The 23368-nt window shown below is 45.4% G+C and overlaps 1 protein-coding gene across 6 annotated transcripts in view; it reads left to right on the plus strand.

Moving 5' to 3' along the window:
- AGTPBP1 (ATP/GTP binding carboxypeptidase 1) overlaps positions 1–23368 on the plus strand; it is an 863873-nt gene that overhangs the window by 42770 nt on the left and 797735 nt on the right. For all 6 annotated transcript variants that reach the window (XM_069229549.1, XM_069229567.1, XM_069229576.1 and 3 more), the window contains exon 2: positions 18961–19031. In XM_069229549.1, coding sequence (XP_069085650.1) covers positions 19000–19031 — 32 coding nt within the window. In that variant the 5' untranslated portion in view covers positions 18961–18999. The remainder of the gene's footprint in view (positions 1–18960; positions 19032–23368) is intronic.

The raw sequence follows: 23368 nt of genomic DNA on the forward strand, positions 1-23368 counted from the left end.
TCCTACTTTTCAGCAGACTATTTTTTAATTACATATGCAAATAGAGAGGAGTACCAAAGGTACCCCTTCCCTTATGTGAACACATTACCTTCTTCCTTGAGGTGCCTGTTTCAATGTTTGGAGACCAAATTGTGTCTGAAAACATTGATATATTAGAAACCTGATATGGTAAATGGAAGGGATGCCAACAATACACCCCTTTCAGATAATCAGAAAAGGCATTTATTTTAACTGTCACAAATGCCAAATAGGAGTGTTAGGATCCGTTAACATTTTCAGTACATCTGTCCCTTATTATTTTTTTCTCAATCTGTCTCTAGCCTAAGGTTGCTAAAAACATTCCTAATACAGTTTTCCTACTAAAAAACAATCCATACAAGTGTGTTTTACTTTAAAATCTGTCTTTCTTTCCCTCCCAGCCATGCACTCTTGATATATAATGCCTACCAGTATGGAGGATATGTGATTTGTAAATCTCGCTGTCCTATGTAACATTTTCTGTACATTTAGTTGCACTTGTATACTTTATTCTATCTATATAATAATGTGTGTGATGCAGAGCAGTCTGAAACCACATTGGAACAAGTAGCGCTATAAAAGAATAAAAAAAATGAATCATTAAATGCTATTTGTGTAACTATTCATACTGGTACATGTGCCATGATTACAGTACATGTATATCTTTTACATATTGGAATTGAAGAAGGTCAAATAATTGTTTCTCTTTAGTATTTGTGAAGTGGTAACACGCTATGTGCTTTTATTTTATTCCCAGTGCATTAGTATCTCAGTGTTATGTCCCTCCAGCCATGATGATACTTGAACAAAAGAAAGACTGATGGCCCTTTAAATCAGTCTTTTGGTTTGGGCCAGCTGGAAGTGAAAATAAGAAAGCCCCTCAACTTATGTAGGTGGCTCCTCCAAACGAAAAGCAGACACCATAAAGGCACTGCAAAATATGTCCTGATTTCGGCAAATTACACCAGGACAGCTTTAAAGTAATGTGGATGACTTACCTATTCTGGAGTGTGAATTTGACTTTCGTCTGTATTGATTCATGACTTGAACAAACACAACACTGGCTTCCTTCCACGGAGCAGGACTGCACTGCTTTACTGCCCGTTCTTAACACTGATCACATCCACATGTTGAGGGGGAGTGCAGGTGGAGGTGGCGCTACCAGTTGTCAGTGGATGGGCCATTTACTTCAGAGGAAAGATACCTTAGCCTCCTAAAACATCTGATTTCTAGAACAGAAGCGAACCACCTTACAAACAGAGGTGTTAACTGCATGAACAACACTTTTAAAAAAAACCCACAAAAAACACCTAAGTTAGAAGGCAGCAGGTATCAAAGATACCAAATGGTCATTCGGATCTGTTCCCTTTAAGTTGCATTCTGGTATCTTTAGTCCACTATTTAAATAACTAGCAACACAAAAATACAAATAGTCGAATTTGGGCTACTACCGACATTGGAAACGGAATCTTGGAAATTAGAGTTCAAAATAAGTGTGAGCAAATGAATCAAAAAGAAGGAAACTAAGTTGATAAAGTAAACCGCGTTTAACAGTTAGCATTTGCCAAAACAGTATGGAGTTCAGTAGGTGGCGTGGCCTGAGGAAACTAAAGTTTCAGGGAAAGGTTCAGAATCCCTCACACTTCGCAAACAGTCTTCCCTGCTCCTAGCGCTCAGAGGAGAGGTAGACTATGGAAGGAGGCAGTGTTGCAGAACTCTCCCAATTAAAGCCCAGAAAAATGTAGGTGGCAACACCAATGAGGTGGGGTAGTTTTAGCCAAGACAAAACGTAAGCAGGATTGGGGCTGGGAGGGATGCCAGCTCAGCAGATCGGGATACGGGGCGGACGGAATGTAGCTCAGACAGCCTGAACTGCCTTACAGTAATGCCACTCATTATAGGATACAAACTGGCCAGCCATGCCTACAGAAATGAAAAGTAGAAAAATTGCAGACAGTCTAGGGTTATTCACCACTGCCCTGTGATAACAAATAACTGCTCCTGGTAACCACCTCTGCTGCAGGGCCATTGATTGGTAGCAAATTTGTGGCTAAGCAGCACACTGATTTACATAATACCAAGTACATAATGAGAGAAAGTAACATGAAATGGGTGCAGCAGTGACGCATGGGCAGGATAGATGAAGAAGTAACATGGGAGAGGGTGGGAGTGATAGAGAGGCAAGAGGCAAAATCGAGGGCGGTGGAGGCAGAGCATAAGGGTACGGCCAGTGCAGCGTGGAGAGAGCAAGGAGAAATAGCAATGAGGAATGCAGCATGTGAGAAGTGCACGAGGGAAACAGGAAAAGCGCACACACTGTCATGGAGTAGTAAACGGCATGCAAAAGAATTAATGAACAGCAGTTGAGTGTGAGCAGCGAAAGGGCAATAATGAGGTAATTAATCAGTACTTGAGACAATCTCCTGGGGAGGAACAAACATATGAAGAGGAAGTGTCAGTCTCCGGTACTGACCAAAGAGAAGCAAGGAAATGAGAATGACCATGAAGCTAACCAGTGGTAAGTATGGGCTGGCTCTGTATCCAATGTAAGAAGACAACACGTCTCGAAGAGACAGCGCATGCGCTGTATATGCGAGACATAAACAAGGCAACCAAATTTGAACCAGTACGAACCTGGGTATTATTAATATTTATGCATTACAGTGGTTTTCTACAGTCTTATACACATATACAGTGCAACACATTTCTTAATAGAAAGAATTAACATGATGCAACAAATCTACAGACGACAAACATACACATTCGAACATTTTCGGAACAACAAAGTATGCCTTAAAAAGTAGCTCATGTCCCAAGTGATCACAAAATGAGAATCCATTTAGAAGTGGATATATATGTGTGTGTGTGTGTGTGTGTGTGTGTGTATATATATATATAAACAGGTGACTAAACTCATCAAATTTAAACTGAATATATAATTTATAAACCACAAAGCTATATTGCTTATCAAATGAGCCCAGACAAACTCTGGGGGTTATTACAACTTTGGAGGAGGTGTTAATCCGTCCCAAAAGTGACGGTAAAGTGACGGATATACCACCAGCCGTATTACGAGTCCATTATATCCTATGGAACTCGTAATACGGCTGGTGGTATATCCGTCACTTTACCGTCACTTTTGGGACGGATTAACACCTCCTCCAAAGTTGTAATAACCCCCTCTGTCTGTTATAGAGCCAAATAAATTTCAACCCGGTTATTGATTTTCAAGGTCCTTGTCAGGGCAAAAGTGATGTTGGACACAGATTGAACTTGAGCATAAATCTCAACACGGTTAGGTCTTATTGGGTGCAAATAACACTTGGAATTCTGGATTACTTGTAGGTGTGACTCTGTCTTTTTCTCCTACAAGAATATTTGCTTAAGAAGCCTTGGGGTGGGGAGCTGTGCATATGATAGATTTATTTTGGTACATGCTTCCCACCTCTTGATCTGTTTGGCGCGTCTCCTTCTTGGAGAACTGAAGCTGCAGTTAATATCTCTATTGTCTCTGGGCCTGTTGAACTCTGTTTGTAAATCTTCAAATGCATCCAAGAATCCCTGGTCAATTGGTGCAGTCAGTTTGTGTGTGAACAAGACCAGATGGCCTACCAGTCTTAGATGGGGAAAAAGGTGATCTTTATTTGTGAAGCCCCAGGAGCTTTTGGGATTGTCTTCGCTCAGAGCCTCTTGATGGGAAGAAACCTACATATGCCTTCACATCCTGCAACATTTTGCTTCTTCTGGAGCCCTGTCTCCTCTGGGGGCCTTGATTGGCCTCATGGCTGATGGAGCAGTCTCTTCCTGGACCAGCCCCTCTGAAAACATTATTACCATAATCCTTCTTCAGGGACACTTGAACCTTGTCCAGTGAAGTTAGTGTTGCTACAAATTTAGCCACTTATTTCAGGAAGGGAACTCGAAAACAGACACACTTGGGCCACTGGTCCGAAGTTGGGGGAGTGGCAGGTCCCCAGCTTGCGTTGATCTTCATCAGAAGGAAGTGTCTTCACTCTGTGGCAAGAGCGTAGTAGGTATTACTGAGAACATCCAGGAGATTGTCCTGGCAAGCCCAGCATGGCCAGTCGATCTCCTTCTTGGGTCTTGAGTACATTTGTATTGTATAGTGGCCATCTTATGTTGATTTTGGGCGTGAGGACCATCTTCCCCTCCAACGAAATATAGCGGCCCATAGCTCTGAAGTGAGCCTAGACCTCTTTCGTAGGGATGGTATGCAATAACCCATTTTCTTCAACCATCTGATAGGGCAGCCTCCTCCTGTGGCTTCCAAAATGCATTGCATCCAGTAGTGGATTCTGGTCTACTAGAACCAGTTTCTTTGTAGGGCGCATCCAGAAAATCTGTGTCTTTACTCCGGTCATCATTACCAGGGGTCTCCTTCATGGGGAGAATGTTTCTTGCAAGCATATTGGCAGAACTGCTGGTCTAGACATCATCCCAGGTAGTGGTATGTGGGGGAATGACCTTGCACATAAACAAAATGTCCCAGTCAGCCAATGAAAGACATCTGGGTGCTGCTGGTGCTTTTTAGGGATGCCTAGTGCATATCCCAGGACTGTGCCAGTTTGGAGGGGCGCTCATGACACTGCTTTGTAAAGGAAGAAGGTTAGTTTTGTACACAAAAGCAGCGTATGCTCTAAAAATGTTGCGGAGTGATTATTGGCATTCACCTCCGTCCTATACACTGGTAACAATATCTTTAAGAAAAATGGTTGATGGGAATAGGGCAATTGGGTCAGGCCCCTAGTCATCCAAAAGGAGTACATTTTATTGGGCTGCCGAGCAGGGAAGAACACAGCATATTAAGCTGACCAAAATATTATGTAACTTCCATAAGCAAAATATCTGTAAGGAACAACATCAACATAAAATGGCACAGCTTAGGTGGTTTTCACATAAATACCACCCAACCATTATTAGTGACATTATTATTTTGTCTTCTGACCTTTTATATGACATCAGCTTATTGACAACCAGACCATTATTCAACAAATATTTTATGGGAGTGGTGCTATATATATATATATATATATATATATATATATATATATATATATATATATATATATATATATATATATATATATATATATATATATATATATATATATATATATATATATATATATATATATATATATATATATACCCATTCTTTTAGGTGTAATTCACTGCCATCTTGACTATGTTGGCTTAGGAAACCTGTAACCTCAGTTTCCGCCCATCTTAAGAATTCCTTTTTCCAGTGTGCCGTCCAAATTACCATCCATCTTCCCTGGCATAGTTTGCAGTCTCTTGACAAGGAGTACCACAAGGTTGGTAAACATACTTCACATTTTGTTCCCCCTAGTTCTTATTCTTAACCTCTACAAGCATATCAGGGGCGTAGTGTTCATTTCAATAAAACTGTATTGAGAGGCAGATTATCTGGGGCACACATCTGATTCGGAAATAAATATTTTGTGTAAACAGCTAGGTGGCAGATATGATTGGTGCAGTATATAATATGGTATTTGTTTAAAACCAGCATTCTATGAGAACTTTTTCGTGTTCCCTGATATAAAGTGCAACTCCCTGCACTCCAAAAATACTGACTGTCTAAGTCAGACAATCAGAAAAGAGACTACAGTCTGGGACAGAATCTTCTATAATAGGGTGTGAATGTACCCGAAATCTTAGTCGTGTTACTAATGCCATACTGAGCCAATACTCAGCTGTACAGAACTCTGCAATGTAAAATTATGTTCGATGGCATGTGTGGCTGTAGATACACATGCTCTGGATACTCCTACCATGTACTGTTTGGTCCGGATGTGTGTAAGTTGTTTTTCTTCAAAGAAGTTTCTCGAATCATGAGGTGAAGTGACTCCTCCTCTTGTTGATAATGCACATTGACATCAACTTCATTGTTTGATTGTTTTCTTTCTGCCATTGGGTTCGGATGTGTTCTATGGTGCGCTGATTCAAGACTGTTTTTGAGCTCTCTTTGGTCCGTTGTTCATCTCTATACTCGTCGGTATTGTTCTTAGTTGCATTTCTCTCTCATCCTACAAAAACGGAAGAAAACTGTCACTCGCCGATTCTATGTTTTTCACTTGCGGCCTTAGGGCCCTCTCCCATTCAGGCCTTTTATCATCTAATCGGATTCGACATAGCACGGACTCTGCTTCGGTTCTGTCTAGCTGCCATGCCAAATACCCGCACACCAACCTCCATCAGGTTTACAACCCTGCTTCGCCTTCACCTCCACCACCTACTGTACCACCCTCACCACCACCAACTCATTTACCACATCATTCACGTAGTGATATAGGTGACGTTACCCCACAGGGGGCCCCACAATCTTACACTGGGGATCAGGGAGAGGGAGATGATGCAGATCAGCAGCCACATATCCATGGGACACTTAAAGCATTGACCCTCCTGGGGATACTGACCCAGACCTCTTATCCAGCTAAGCCTTCACCTCGGATGACGCAGCATCCTTCCAGGAACTCATTGCTAGGGCAGCTGCATATCACCAGGCCCCTTTGCACAGAGAACCAATTGAGGATGATTTTCTTTTCGAGACATTCTCAATACCCCTAGGGCATGTCAGCATCCGCCCATGTTGAAGGGGATGCTCTGCCACTCGGGTGAGATTTTTAAAGCTCTGGTGCGGGCACAAGTTATTACACCGAGGGTAGATAAAAAGTACAAAGCTGTACCCTCAGACCCACTTTGCATCAAGGGTCAACTACCCCCAGTGGTAGTATCTAATGCCTGTAAGAGAGCCAATTCGCAGACAAGAGTGGATGTCCGTCCACCAGATACAGTCTAAACTCATTGATGTGTCAGGAAAGAGAGTTGCAGCACAAACACCCTACCATTGGCGAATTGCCAACACCCAAGAATTGTTGACCAGATAGGACACGGTCCATTGGGATAAAATGAAAGCACTCCTCCAACATCTCCTTGAGGAGTACAAGAAAAGAGGTCATCGAATTGTTCAGGAGGGCAAACTTATTTCAAATAATTCAGTCAGGTGTGCTCTGGACTCAGCGGACACAGCTACCAGGGGTATCAATACCAGCATTCTGTGGTGTAGACACGCTTGGCTACGCACATCTAGCTTTAATTCAGAGACACAGCAGGCACTCCTGAAGGCCACTTTTGATCAGCAACATCTGTTTGGTCCCCAGGTGGACCTTACATTAGAGAAGATGAAAAAAGATGCAGAGGTTGTGAGATCCATGGGGGCTTTACAAACCCCCACTCCTCGTGGTTCCTTTCGGCATCCTACATATAAGCTGGGTTGCAAGAGCACCCCGTCAGATGCTTTTACCTCCTCCTACAGGAAACAGCATCAGTCCTCTCCTTCAATGGGATATTACAGAGGCACCTCCTCCTACAGGCAACAGCATCAGTCCTCTCCTTCAATGGGATATTACAGAGGCACATATAGAGGAAACAATTCCATGGGTCATGAATAGGGTGCTTCCCCTCGCACCGCACCCTCACCTCAAGACAATGACTCTTTCCTCACCCCCCTGATCATTTAACACCTGTCGGGGTAAGGCTACAACATTTCTTCCACACCTGGCAAACCATTGCAAGAGATCAGTGGGTGTTGAATATTATCCAACATGGTTATTGTCTGGAGCTCATCAAAACACCTCCCAAAATCCCACCTAAGTAGACGCAAACACTCCACAGAACATCTGATCTCGCTCAAACAGGAAGTACAAGCTCGCCTACTCAAAGGAGCCATAGAGCCTGTCTCTCTTTAACAGGCAGGCTTAGGAGTATACTCAACATACTTCCTCAAGCCCAAAAAAGACAGTTCACTCTGCCTATATTAGATCTCAGGCCGTTAAATCGTGTCATCCTTTCAGAGCGCTTCCACATGGTAACACTTCAGGATGTGATTCCCCTAATACACTGCACTAGACTTGGAGGACGGTCGCTTTCACATCCCAATACATCCAGCACAGCGCAAATATCTCAGGTTTGTGATAGCAGGAGCACATTACCGGTTTAAAGTGCTTCCAGCCGGAGTCACTACCTTTCCCCGTGTTTTCACTGAGGCCCAGATGTAAGACCATCAGAGTTTGCAACTCACAATTTGCAATTTTTAGCGACTCACACATTGCACGTTGCAAACCCTAATGTACAGCAGTGTCTGAGACACTGTTTACGATTCCCAAAAGGGTCATAAGGGACCTGCCTCATTAATATTCATAAGGCAGGTTGCAATTTGCAACCCATTGGGATGGCTGGCACTGGCAGATGTAGTGGCCTGCTGGGGTGTGAAGACCATCATGTTTGTGACTGCTTTTAAAATAAAGCAGTTTTTAAAATAAATGCAGCCCATTTACCCTAAAGGAAAACGAGATGTATTTCAAACAAAAAAATGAAAAGTTTCCTTTTCATTTTTTAGGAGTCGGCAGTTGTCCCTTGGACCACTCCTGACTCCTAAATTATGTTGGTGCCCACATTCACAAAGGGGAAGAGGTCCCTGGGGCCTGTTTCCCCTTTGTGAATGGGTTGTCACTTCCTTCATGGAGTCAGTAAAGTATGAATGTTTTGCGACGGCATTCCGGCCGCAAAACGTTCATACTTGCCAGTGTGATTTGGTATTAGGAAGGGACACCCTAAACATGCCCCTTCCTAAGACTGAATTGTAAAAGCAGAATGCGATTTGGTAGCAAGTTACTGAGTTGCATTTTGCCGTTTGTACATGCCAAAAAGCATTTTACTAGTGGCAAACTGCCTGATGGGCCATTTCTGACCGTAAAATGCTTCATAAGTCTAGCCCCTTTGTCTAGCGGTAGTTGCAGCACATCCACGCAGACAGAGTATTCATATCTTCCCTTATCTGGACGACTGGCACATCAAAGTCAGTACGAGTCAGTTGTGTCTGCAACATACTCAGTCCGCTCTACAACTTCTTTGTCAACTGGGGATTGCAATCAACATACAAAACTTGCACCTTCAACCTTCACAGATTCAGCCTTGTTTAGGGGCTATTAACCTACCCCAATGCAGCCAGGCTTTAGAACATCACATTGTTGCTTCAACAATTTCATCCCAGTCGACACATAACAGTCGGAACAAATCAGAAACTTTTAGGCATGATAGCATCTTGCATTGCAATAGTGCCACATGTAGGAGAACTTATAAGACCTCTGCAAGAATGTCTGGAGAGTCAATGGTCACAGTCCCAGGGTCAGTTACAATAGTGTTGTTAGACAGCCGCGATCATCACTCTCTGCTGTTGTGAAAAACACAATCAAACCTATCAAAATGGCTTCTGTTTCTCAACCCTGTTCCCCAGATCGTTTTCAAAGCGGATGCATCACTCACAGGATGGGAGCACACTTACAGAATCTCACAGTTCAGGGTCTATGGGACACCAAACATTAGACCCTTCACATCATCTACCCGGAGTTTCAAGCTGTTCATCTAGCACTGAAAGATTTTCTAGTCCACCTAAAAGGCAAAAGTTGTCTTGGTCCAGATGGACAACACAACAGCCATGTTCTATTTACAAAAACGGGGAGGGGCACAATCTCTACAATTATCACACCTATCTCAGATGATTTGGCATTGGGCAATACGTCACAGCATTCACTTATTAGCAGAACACCTCCCAGGGACAGACAACAACTTTGTCAACCTCCTCAGCAGGATGCAGCAACAAGTCCACGAGTGGGAACTTCACCCCGGAGTCCTCCTGCCATACTTCCACAGGTGATGGTTTTCTACAAATAGACCTGATTGCAACCTCAGATCATGCAAAATGCCCGGCCAGACTACTCCAGGCTCCCACACCCTTTATCCAAGAGCAATGCTCTATGTATGAACTGGTCAGGGATATTTGCCTAGCTTTTCTACCTCTACCTCTTCTTCCGTTTGTGGTTGGGAAGCTCAGTCAAATGTCCCTCACCCTCATTCTAATAGCTCCTACTTGGGCTCGACAACCATGGTTCACCACACTACTTAAGCTTTCTGTGGTGCCTCACTGAAACGTCCCCTCGACCCGGATCTTCTCACTCAGAAACCATGGAGAAGTCAGGCACCTCAATCCAAAGGAACTCAACCTTGCGATTTAGCTTCTGAGGTCATAAAGTTTGGTTACTTCACTCTCCCTCCAGAATGTATGACCATTTTCAGAGAAGCCCTTAAACCCACAACCAGAGCTTTTTACTGCTAAATGGAAAAGATTTGTTTTCTGCTACCATGGTAAACACATTGACTCGTTTCATGAAGCTGTTCAAAACCTTGTCTGCTATCTACTTCATTTGCAGATCTCTGGTCTAGTGTACACTCCAATACGCCTGCATTTGGCTGCACTTGCCTGCTTGCAAAATAGACAGCATTTATCTTTGTTCAGAGTACCAGTTATTGATGCATTCATGGAATGACTTAAAAGAGTAATTCCCGCTAGGGTTCCCTCTGCTTCTGCATGGAATCTCAATATTGTACTTATCAGACTTATGGGTCCACCATCTGAACTGTTGCATAACTGCCCTTTCAAATTTCCATCTTGAAAGGTTGCTTTTTTAGTAGGCACCACTTCACTTAGATGTGTCAGTGACCTCCAGGCATTAACCTTGGAAGAACCTCTCTTCCAACTACACAGAGTCAGGGTAGTCTTTTGAACTTCCAAAATTCTTTTCAAAGGCAGTCTCTCCTTTCCACCTAAACCAGTCAGTTGAAGTACCAATTTTTTTCCTGTAACCTGATTCAGTTGCAGAAAGAGCCCTTCATACACTAGATGTAAAAAGTAATTTAATGTGCTGTATTGACAGGACTAAAATGGTTTGTAAAACCAAGAATCTCTTTGTTGCTTTTTTGCCCCCTCGCATAGGTATGCCCATATCTAAATCTGGCATTTCAAGATGGCTAATTAAATGCATTCAGACATGAAACGCTAAAGCTAAAATAACTTTGCCCACACAGCCTAGGGCACACTCTACACATAAGATAGGAGCATCTATGGCTTTCCTGGACAATATGCCAGTAATAGAAATTTGTAAAGCAGCTACTTGGTCAACTCCACACACTTTCATTAAACATTGCTCTGTGGATGTATTAGCATACCAACAGGCAAAGGGTTTCACTGAAATGAGAGTGCGTTCCGACATGAACGGAGGCCACTGATGGGGCCACTCATTCATATATGAACAATCGGAATTGTCCCTGAATATGACACTACTTATGCAATTGCGTCTAAGAAGAGCCGCAATGTGATGCTTGGCTCGAATGCAAGAAGAAGTTCATCGGGTTAAAGTTTATGACTGACCCTAATTTTTTAAAAAGCAGGTAATTCTCTCTCCGATAGTCCTGATGAGGCCCGTAATTAAAGGGGGCCGAAACACGTTGACCTTTTATTTAAGGAGAGGTTGCGAGGAATTTCAAATACTACTTATAAGGATTTCTTAGGTTACGCATCTTTCCTCAAACGTGTATAAAAACAATGGCGATATAGAGATGTGGCGATATAGAGATATGTACATGATACAACCATCTCTTTAATGTGGATTAATATTGAAAGTATTGTTGATAACCACACTGCTTTGAAATGAGGAGATGATTGAAGGACTATTTGTTTTAGAAAGTTTTTCATTTTTTGTTTGTCTGTATATGTATTTATGTTTATAATAATATGTTTTATAACATTTATAGGCTATTCTTACGTCTGAGCAAAACATAATGAATTGAGAAAAAGTAATTAAATTCCAGTTTCAGTGATTGATTTACAGTTTCATTTTTTGATATTGATGATTGTATTTTTCCCCACTATTTGACCACTTGTTAATATTAACAGGTAAGTGTAGGGCAGGCAGTGCTACGTACCCTTTTTCAAACAACTGCAATACCCACTGCTTAACTACCCCTTTCGAGAGGGCACTGTGTTATAGTCTGTGAAGGGCCTGTGTATCTACAGCCACACATGCAATTGAATGGATTATGTTACTTACCCTGTATGCATCTGTTCGTGGCATAAAGTGCTGCAGATTCACATGCGCCTGCCCTCCTCCCTGGACAACGGTGGTCATTGCAGATCTTCTTATACTTTCATATGCATGGACATCTCTTTTATAGCACTTACTCGCACTCCATTCTCACCCGACTGCGGGAAAACAAACTAACAATGGAGTCCCATTCCCATGCGCATAATCACCGAGAGGAGGAGTCTCTTTACCTTGTGACTCGAAACTTCTTAGAAGAAAAACAACTTGCACACATCCGGACACAACACTAAATGGCAGGAGCATGCAAAGCATGTGACTCTACAGCACTGCACACCATGAACAGATGCTTACAGGATAACATAATCCTTTTCTGTCTTCCCCTTCAGGGAATATATCTACCCTAAAAGCAGTGATCAAATGTTTGTATGCTTATATGTTTATCCGGTATTCCATAATACTGAAACACTGCTTTTCAAGTCCTGGTCTTTCATTTAGAAAATCATTCTTTCAGCTGTGCTAATGCAATCGGTTCATGAAATGGGGTATCCCACTGACCTGTGGAACCATAAGCTTAAGTCACAAGTTGAAACACACCTTTCTTAACAGGGGCATCTGCTTTGCATTATCATTGTTCTCTGCTGTACAGGAATTACAAAGCTTTTATCAGTCCAAACTCTTTCATGCAGGCCAGCGTTGATGAGCTACGCTTTGCTTGCACCTGTTTCATGATGTTGTTTCTGAAATGTTACAGAAGTGGAAAATATTAATGCTAGCGCTTAACTACCATTGAAGAGGTAAGTGTCACTTCTTCCATTGTCATATAGGCTGTGCAAGACAGTACTGTACCTCACTTTCCAGTGTGGAGGATTATTGTTGTGCGCTGAGGCCTTGGGATATTTATATATAGAAGCTGTTAAACTACACTTTCCCATCGACCCAATGCGATATTGCTAATTTCTGACGTCATACAGGCAATAAGAGGTCCTCGCCGACGTGCTGACGTCAGTTCCCTTTTTTCTGTGCCATCCGAAACGGTTATCTTCGAGGGAGCTACTGTTGCTGTTCGGCAGTTACAGTGTGTTTTTTTACTGTGTTTTTTCTCTGAGGTTACTATGTCTCAGAGGAAGTCAGGTTTAAAGCCCTGTTGAGAGTGTGGGGGCAAAATGTCGGTAACGGACCCACATTCTGACTGTTTGTGGTGTTTAAGTTCCGATCATGATGTGGCCAGGTGTGATTCATGTCAGCATATGAATGCGAAAGCCCTGAAGGAGCGAGAAGCCAAACTTTTTATGGCGAAGTCGAAGAAAAAGGAGAAGAGGCACCATCGAAAATCCACCTTACCGAAGTCTCATCGGCGTCATCGAGACTCCCGGCGCCGTCGGGAATCACGGCGCCGGTCGAGTAAGGAGAGGTCTCGGTCGAGGTCGCCATCGACTCGGCGTCGGAAGACTTGGGAGGTCAGTCCCACAGTCACTCCTCATCTGTCGACGCCGTTGCCTTCTCCAGCCTCGCCGACTTCGCCCGGATCTTCGGGCCAGCCGCCTTCAGTATTTGAGGTTCCACAGCCTCAAATGTTCTCTCCGACGTTGCAGACGTCGAGGCCGGCGTCGGTGTCGCCTTCGATCCAGGCACCCCAGTATCCGGCTTTTCCGGCCCCTGCAGCTGATAATACCGCATTTTTAAATGCAATGTTTTCCATCTTTCAGCAGATGGCTCCAGGTGGCACATCGACTGGGCCTTCGGGTCCTTTTGCTTTTAACTTGGGTCCGCTGCGACCAGCATCCTTCATGCCCTTTCTCTCCCTGGGGAACGTGGGCTCGGCGCCGGTGTCGGCTCCGGTGGCTTCAGAGACTTTGGCTCCGGAAGTTTTGACTCCAGCGGCTTCGGTGTTTCGGTCAGTGACGCCGTCTGGGCCTTCTGCGACTCCGAAGCAGTCTTCTCTTCATCCGACTCCTGGTTCGGCGCCGAAACTACCAGTGGCGCCTGTTGACCCGAGGATTGAGGAGAGGCTGCACTCAAGGAGACGTGCTCTCCGTCTCTTGGAAGAACAAGAGTATCAGCAGATCCTGGAGAAAGGAGGGTCTTCATGGGCTGGACACCGCTAGTGGCCTGGATACTTCCCCTAAGTGGGACTTGTCATCTCCGGGGGAGTATACTGAAGAGGCGGCCACTTTTCATGCTGTGATAAAGAAGGCAGCTAACTTCCTGGAACTGCCTTTGCCGGTGACTGAGGCGAAGCAGAATCTGCTGACAGAGGTATTGCATCCGGCCTCTACATCAGCAGAACCTCTTTTGCCGTTTAACAGGGCGCTGCTGGAACCTGTGTTGGAGGTCTGGAAGAAGCCGGTATCTTCCTTGGCTGTCAATAGGTCTGTGGCCAGGAGGTATCGGGCTGCACCGACTGACCCTGGCTTTCTTACCAGACACCCTACGCCTGAAAGCTTGGTGGTCCAGGCTTCCTGCTCGGCAAGGTCTTCGCCTGGGTCTTTTCCATCAGTGCCATCGGATAGGGACTCCAAGAAGATGGATATGCAATCCAAGAAAGTGTTCTCGTCATGTAGCATGGCATTAAAGTCCACCAATGCTACGTGTATTTTAGGGAGGTACATTTATGCTCTGATGGACGAAATAACATCTACGCATACAGAGGTTCCTCAAGGGCTGTTGAATCTCGCGTGAGATGCTCAAGCTGCTGCAACCCAGGTTATCCAATCTGGGTTGGATACAACTGACTCGGTGGCTAGAGCGATGGGCACGGCTGTGGTTACGAGAAGACAGGCTTGGCTTCGCAACTCAGGGTTTTCATCAGATGTGCAGTCCACCCTGTTGGAACTCCCTTTTGATGGAGACAAGCTCTTTGGTGCCAAGGCAGATTCGGCCTTGGAGAGGTTTAAGGAGAGCAGGGCCACGGCCAAGTCGTTAGGATTACAAGCCACTTCTTCTGCCTCCTCCAGATTTTTTTTAGGAGGTTTCGAGGATTTGGTCGTGGCTCATCCTCCTCCTCCTTTCGGGGGAATTCCAACAGCCTAGCCCTTCTCTCACCTATAGATCTTTTAGAGGGAGGGGTAGGGTTCGTACCAGGGGAGCCTCTCAGCAGCACTCTGCCTCTTCCTCTGGAGGGGTGCAGCAGGGGAAGCAGCCTTAGGCTTCCACCAATTCCCACTCACTCCTCTCCTGTAGGGGGAAGGTTACTGTATTTTCTTCACAAGTGGGAGGTCATCACATCAGACGCCTGGGTTACCAGCATTGTGAGAAAAGGCTACACCCTTCCCTTTCGGGAGTTTCCGCCCCCCATCTCGCCCCGCCCATTTTATTGTTCAGAAGAACACCTCCTGTTGTTAGAGCAGGAGGTTCAAGTCCTCCTTTCAAAGGGCGCGGTGGAGTTGGTCCCAGAGCAGGAAAGGGGTCAAGGTTGTTACTCAAGGTACTTCCTGATTCCCAAGAAGGATGGTCGGTTGAGACCAATCCTGCACCTAAGGATCTTGAATTGGTTTCTCAAACAGGAAAAGTTCAAGATGCTGACCCTAGCTCAGGTGCTTTTGGCGCTGAACAATGGAGATTGGATGGTCTCTGTCGACTTGCAGGATGCTTATTTTAATATCCCGATACTCAAGTCGCACAGGAAGTATCTCCGGTTTGTGGTAGGGTCGCAGCACTATCCGTTTGCGGTCCTCCCGTTTGGTCTTACTTCAGCACCTCGAGTCCTCACGAAGGTGATGTCGGTGGTTGCGGCAGAGCTCAGAAGGAAGGGGATAGCAGTATTCCCTTACCTGGACGACTGGTTGATCAAAGCCAAGTCCCCGGAGCTTGTGTTGCATCATCTGCAGTCGACAACCCAGTTGTTGTTCGACCTGGGCTTTTCGGTGAATGTGCCCAAATCTCACCTAGAGCCCTCTCAGCGCCTCCTGTTCATAGGGGCAGTACTGGATACAACATTGAATCGAGCCTTTCCTCCGCCTCAGCGGATGCAAGACATTCAGGCGTTGGTTCCAATGTTTCAAAGTGGAGCGGTCATTCCAGTCCTCAAGGTCCTACGTCTGCTCGGTCTGTTTGCCTCCTGCATATTGTTGGTCACGCATGCTCGCTGGCACATGAGGGCTCTTCAGTGGTGCCTCCGAAGGCAGTGGTCTCAACACAAAGGGGATCTCAAAGGTTCTGTCAAGGTCTCCAGAGATGCTGCCACAGATTTGAAGTGGTGGATTGCGGACGACAATCTTTCTCAGGGAAGGCCGTTCATGCAGCCTCCACCAGTGACCATGGTCATAACGGATGCTTCCACTCTAGGGTGGGGAGCTCATCTGGGGGACCTGGAGATCAAAGGGCTTAGGTCTCCAGAGGAACAGATGTTTCATATCAATCTGTTAGAGTTACGGGCTGTACGTCTGGCTCTCAAGGCCTTCCTCCCATCCCTTCGCGGTCCGTCGGTTCAGGTCCTGACGGACAATACTACGCAATGTGGTATATAAACAAACAGGGAGGAGTGGGGTCGTACCTTCTCTCCAGAGAAGCTCTTCGGCTATGGTCCTGGGCAAAGGACCATCAGATTTGCTTGGTAGCAAATCATCTGGCTGGAGTCTTGAATGTACGTGCGGACAGTCTCAGTCGCCATTTCTCAGCCGACCACGAGTGGCGTCTCCATCCAGATCAAGTCCGTCTAATCTTCCAGATGTGGGGGTTTCCTCGGATAGATCTGTTTGCCACCCGGGAGAACTCGCACTGCCCGTTATTCTGCAGCCTCCAGTATCCGGTGCAAGGAGCGTTGGGGGATGCGTTTCAGAGAACCTGCTGCGACCAGTTGCTTTACGCGTTTCCCCCATACCCTTGATCCCTCGAGTGTTGAGGAAAATTCGCCGAGACCGGGCCCAAGTAATCTTAATTTGCTCCGGATTGGCCAAGGAGGGTGTGGTATTCCGACCTTCTCCAACTCTCACTGTGCCCTCCGCTCCATCTCCCTCTCAGGGCAGACCTCCTCTCGCAGTCGCAGGGGCAGGTTTTACACCCCAACCTCCAGAGTCTGTACCTTCATGCCTGCAGATTGAGCGGGGCAACCTGAGTTCCTTTTCTCTCCCGCCTGATGTAGTGGATGTAGTGGATGTTATTTTAGCGGCCAGGCGACACTCCACTAAATCTATCTACGCTAATAGGTGGTCTAAATTTGTGGTATGGTGTGGAGAGAGACAGATTGATCCCTCACGTGCTCATTTGTCAGATGTTTTATCTTTTGCTTTGTCTTTAGCGCAGAGGGGTTGTGCAGTAGCTACTGTTAAGGGTTACTTGTCTGCTTTGTCAGCCTTTATTTGCCTTCCAGACCAGCCTTTGTTATTTAAATCTCCTATAGTACTTAGATTCTTGAAGGGCCTAATGAATAAATTTTCTCCAAATCCTTTCGTTGAGCCTCAATGGGATTTGTCCTTGGTCCTAACTTTTCTTATGGGGTCCCCTTTTGAGCCTATGCATTCTTGCCTCTTAAGATTGTTAGTTCTTAAAACAGTTTTCCTGGTTGCTATAACATCTGCAAGGAGAGTGAGTGAGTTGCAGGCTTTGTCGGTAAAACCCCCTTATACAACTTTTTACGGGGATAAGGTGGTGTTGAGGACCAAGGCTGCTTTCCTTCCGAAGGTTGTTTCACCCTTTCATTTGGCCCAGACAATTACTCTGTCCACGTTTTATCCTCCGCCTCATCCTTCAAAGGAAGAAGAGAGACTACACCGCTTGGACCCAAAGAGGGCGTTAAGCTTTTACATAGACAGGACGAAGGATTACAGGCTGGAGGATCAGCTTTTCATCAGATACGTGGGAAAGAGGAGAGGAAAGGCAGTCCACAAGAGAACACTCTCCAGGTGGGTTGTTCTTTGCATTAAAATGTGTTATTCTTTGGCAAAGAAGGATCCTCCTGATGGTATTAGAGCTCATTCCACCAGAGCTAAGTCGGCCACTTCGGCCTTGGCCAGGGGTGTTCCTGTGGTCGACATCTGCAAGGCCGCAACTTGGTCGTCCCTTCACACTTTTGCGAAACATTACTGTTTGGACTCTGAGGTCAGAAGGGACGGCCTTTTTGCACGGTCAGTGCTGCAGGATTTCTTGGTTTGACCATTCAGGCACCCACCACCGGGCGCGGTACTGCTTTGGGACTCTATTCATTAGGCGAGGAATGCACAGGTAGTTGTATCCATCAGAAGAACGAGTTACTTACCTTTGGTAACGACTTTTCTGGTGGATACATTAGCTACCTGTGGATTCCTCACGGTCCCACCCGCCTCCCCATTGCCTGTTTGGTCTAACCAAGTAATTCTTGAGTGTGCTCCTCTTGGCTTTGAGGATTGGTATAGATTATGTATATATGTGTATATGTGTATATATATATATATATATATATATATTTTTTTTTTTATATTTAGTTTATATATTTATTTACTTGTTTAAAAAAAAAAATATATTAAATTAGTAGTCCATCTTCTCACAATGATGTGTTGTGTGCGATGTCATGAAATATTGCTATTGTCTTTCATCTCAATGGATTATTGTTCTCAGGCACGTAAAAAATGTTGGTACTGACGTCGGCATGTCGGCGAGGACCTCTTATTGCCTGTATGACGTCAGACGGCGTCACGTGGGCAAATGTGACATCCTCGTCGACGTGCAGAAGCTAGGAAGAAGATTTCCGTCGAATGCTGGCGCAATGGGAGTATTCATTAGGTGAGGAATCCACAGGTAGCTAATGTATCCACCAGAAAAGTCGTTACCGAAGGTAAGTAACTCGTTCATCTGGTAGTAGGAAGGTGCCTCTTCAGTGGGAGTACTAGAGATGCTGACAAGGTAACTATTATTTATTCTGTGTTACAAGTAAGTAAATTATCTTCGCTTTTTGTTTAGCACGTTCCAGACTCAACTTAGTAATTAATAATTGATTTTTCAAAGATTATTTTGTATGTTAATTGAATTTATGTTTTACATTTTACAGGCTTTATGAGATGGCTGGATAGCCAAGACGTGGGGCAAAATGAACAAGGCAAAAGCAACAGCAGAAAAGAGGTATGTTTTATATGAAGAAAAGTGACTCTGCTTTGCTGGAATAAACCTCTAGAGTTGCCTTTCCTATAAAATATTTTTAAGTACTACTAATATTTTGTGAATGTGATAGATTATCCTTTTATTCATGTATGGGATCATCACAGAAACCAATGTTATGTGTATAAGGATTTTATTAGGGAAATGCCAGAATAACGTGGGTGTATATTGCAGTGAGTACTCTAAAATGTTTGCTGTCTCAGTGGTGCCTTTTTAAATTGTATAGTAATGGGAGGACTCATGCCGGATGCTATGAGATTGTGAGAAAGGGTTATACAGGAAAGGAAATCTGAGGACGTTTTAGTATTTCATGGTTGCATTTGAACTCCTTTGCACTGCTAACTGGATTTGGCTTTGTTTACTATCAGGTCTTTGTTGGCACATTCAGGCCTTGTCGCTTCTGGCTTTCATTGATATATATTTATATTTTTTTAAGATCTATTTTTATTGACATTATTAAGATATAGGGACCCTTTGTTACGAAGTAAGTGCCATTACACGGGTAGCAGGCATTGATCCTTTGAACAAACAAGTAGTAAGTTGCGTTTAAAGCGACCTCATATGCACAAAAAACTTGAAGGTTGTGCATCAACAGGTGGTTGTTAGTGGATCGGCAAATTAGTGTCTGAGTGATAACGGGGAAAAACATATTTTTCTACATGCATTAGTAACTTGAGAACAGTTAACTCCTTTTCCTTCCCCCCTTCCTCTGAGGCTTACCACAAAAAGCGATTTCAGTTAAATGACTTATTAAGCGGGGAATGGATCCAGTAGTACGATCTCTGAAAAATGGTGGAGCACAGGGAGATGCTGGAGATTAGGGTGGAAGGGTAAGGGTAGGTTGTGCTCCAGAGGATAGGGTGTGTGGAGTGTTGGGGTTCAGGGTAAGGTGGTCTAGAATCATCTCTGGCTAGGTTAGTGAAATCTTGGAGAATTGTGTCCCAGTAGTTCGACAGGGAGTATTTTTGAACGCCTCGTTTCTCCTCTCTATAAAGTGCCATGCTCTCAGCCTGTCCCCATCGCTGCACTTATGCTCGTCACTGTGGTGTAGTTGAGGCCACTGCTGATTTCCATTTCATGGCTATTGCTCTGTTAGCTAAGAGCAGAGCAAGGTCTGTGAAGCAGGTTCTGGCTTTAATGTTTGGGATGGGATTATAGGCCAAGTATGCAGTGCTATGCCATTGCAAGTCTTTCCTGGCCCTTGATGCATGAGATAAAATCGTGTTAGGGTTGTAGCAATATGCAAGTCCAAGACATGTGGAGCAATTCGACAGAGTCCAAACCACACTGGGGCAGGTGTCCACAGTGTAGGAAGGTAGCCTCTTTCTAGCCTTGTTACCTCCACATTTGGCCTGTTTCTGAGTATATGTCAGGGTGTTTTTACTGTCTCAGTGGGATCCTGCTAGCCAGGGCCCGTGCTCATAGTGAAAACCCTATGTTGTCAGTATGTTTGATATGTGTCACTGGGATCCTGCTAGCCAGGACCCCAGTGCTCATACGTTTGTGGCCTATATGTTTTCCCTGTATCACTGAGGCTCTGCTAATCAGAACCTCCGTGTTTATGCTCTCTCTGCTTTCTAAAATTGTCACTGCAGGCTAGTGACTAATTTGACCAATTCTCATTGGCACACTGGTACACCCATATAATTCTCTTGTATATGGTACTTAGGTATCCAGGGTATTGGACTCTGCCCTCCTGGGGTCTGGGCAGCCCCGGCCCAGGAAGGCAGAACAAAGGATTTCCTCTGAGAGAGGGTGTTACACCCTCTCCCTTTGGAAATAGGTGTGAAGGGCTGGGGAGGAGTAGCCTCCCCCAGCCTCTGGAAATGCGTTGATGGGCACAGATGATGCCCATCTCTGCATAAGCCAGTCTACACCGGTTCAGGGATCCCCCAGCCCTGCTCTGGTGCGAAACTGGACAAAGGAAAGGGGAGTGACCACTCCCCTGACCAGTACCTCCCAGGGGAGGTGCCCAGAGCTCCTCCAGTGTGTCCCAGACTTCTGCCATCTTGGATTCAGAGGTGTTGGGGGCACACTGGACTGCTCTGAGTGGCCAGTGCCAGCAGGTGACCCCCTCTGAAAGGCTCTTACCTCTGTTGGCAGCCAAACCTCCTTTCTTGGTGGCCAAACCTCCTTTTCTGGCTATTTAGGGTCTCTTCTCTGGGGTATTCTTCAGATAACGAATGCAAGAGCTCACCAGAGTTCCTCTGCACTTCCCTCTTCGACTTCTGCCAAGGATCAACCGCTGACTGCTCCAGGACGCCTGCAAAACCGCAACAAAGTAGCAAGACGACTACCAGCAACATTGTAGCGCCTCATCCTGCTGGCTTTCTCGACTGTTTCCTGGTGGTGCATGCTCTGAGGGCTGTCTGCCTTCACCCTGCACTGGAAGCCAAGAAGAAATCTCCAGTGGGTCGATGGAATCTTCCCCCTGCTAACGCAGGCACCAAAAGACTGCATCACCGGTCCTCTGGGTCCCCTCTCATCCTGACGAGCGTGGTCCCTGGAACACAGGAGCTAGATCCAAGTGACCCCCACAGTCCAGTGATCCTTCAGGCCAAGTTTGGTGGAGGTAAGTCCTTGCCTCCCCACACCAGACAGCAAACCTGTGTACTGTGTGATTTGCAGCTGCTCCGGCTTCTGCGCACTTCTCCAAGGATTCCTTTGTGCACAGCCTAGCCTGGGTCCCCAGCACTCCGGCCTGCAGTGCTCAACCCTCTGAGTTGGACTCAGACGTCGTAGGACCTTCCTTTTGTGACTCCGGTTTCACAAATCTTCTAAGTGCCTGCTCTGGTACTTCTGCGGGTGCTGCCTGCTTCTGCGGGGGCTCTCTGAGTTGCTGAGCGCCCCCTCTGTCTCCTCATCCAAGGGGCGACATCCTGGTCCTTCCTGGTCCCCAGCAGCACCCAAAAACCTCTACTGCGCCCTTTGCAGCGAGCAAGGCTTGTTTGTGGTATTTCTGCGTGGAAACACTTCTGCAACATCCAGCACGCCGTGGGACATCTTCCATCCAAAGGAGAAGTTCCTAGCCCTTTTCGTTGTTGTAGAATCTTCGGCTTCTTCCACCCGGAGGCAACCCTTTTGCACCTTCATCCGGGGTTTCCTAGGCTCCTGCCCCCCCCGGACACTATCGCGACTCTTGGACTTGGTCCCCTTGCCTTGCAGATCCTCACGTCCAGGAATCCATCTTCAGTGTTTTGCTGGTGCTTGTGGTTCTTGCAGAATCCCCCTATCACAACTATTGTAACTTTCTAGGGTCTTGGGTTGGGGTATTTTGGACACCCTTACTGTTTTCTTACAGTCCCAGCGACCCTCTATAACTTTCCATAGGTCTGGGATCCATTTGTGATTCGCATTCCACTTTTGGAGTATATGGTTTGTGTTGCCCCTAGACCTATGTTCACGTATTGTGATTCTACATTGTTTGCACTACTTTTCTTACTGTTACTTACCTGTTTTGGGTTTGTGTACATATAACTTGTGTATATTACTTACCTTCTAACTGAGGGTACTCACTGAGATACTTTTGGCATATTGTCATAAAAATAAAGTACCTTTATTTTTAGTAACTCTGAGTATTGTGTTTTCTTATGATATTGTGCTATATGATATAAGTGGTATAGTAGGAGCTTTGCATGTCTCCTAGTTCAGCCTAAGCTGCTTTGCCATAGCTACCTTCTATCAGCCTAAGCTGCTAGAAACACCTCTATTCTACTAATAAGGTGTAACTGGACCTGGCACAGGGTGTAAGTACCACAAGGTACCCACTATAAGCCAGGCCAGCCTCCCACACACAGCAGATTGTAAATTAGCTGGGTTAAGTAGGCCCTTTGTAGGATATAGAGTTGTATACATATAATGCAGGCATTTATGGAAACTTTGCTTAGGTACTGTAGGGCCTGAAGCCAATCTGAGTAGTCTGGCCAGTTAATATGTGGTCTCCTATAGGGAGTTCCCTAAGTGGTAGAAGTGGGGAGTAGGGTCACAGCATGCCGGCCGAAGTGAACCTCCCACCTGCCTTGCTCGTTCTGCTGTTTCTTCAGATTAGTTTGGTCAGTTGGGAATCGAGTTCCTGGAAGATGCGCTGTGGGGGCAGTGATCAGGAGAATCGTGAAGAAGTACAGGAGGTGTGTTAGCATTACCATTTTTGACAGGGTAACCCAGCCTGCCCTGGATAGCGGGAGGGTTATCCAAAAGGTCATATGGGATCGCAAGGATTGTGTGGCTTTGCCAAGGTTGCCTTTGAGGAGGTTCTCGCTTCTGTAGTATATTTGAATGCCCAGGTATTTGAATGTGTGTGG

The sequence above is a fragment of the Pleurodeles waltl genome, chromosome 1_1 (assembly GCF_031143425.1).
Source record: "Pleurodeles waltl isolate 20211129_DDA chromosome 1_1, aPleWal1.hap1.20221129, whole genome shotgun sequence".
Taxonomy (NCBI): domain Eukaryota; kingdom Metazoa; phylum Chordata; class Amphibia; order Caudata; family Salamandridae; genus Pleurodeles; species Pleurodeles waltl.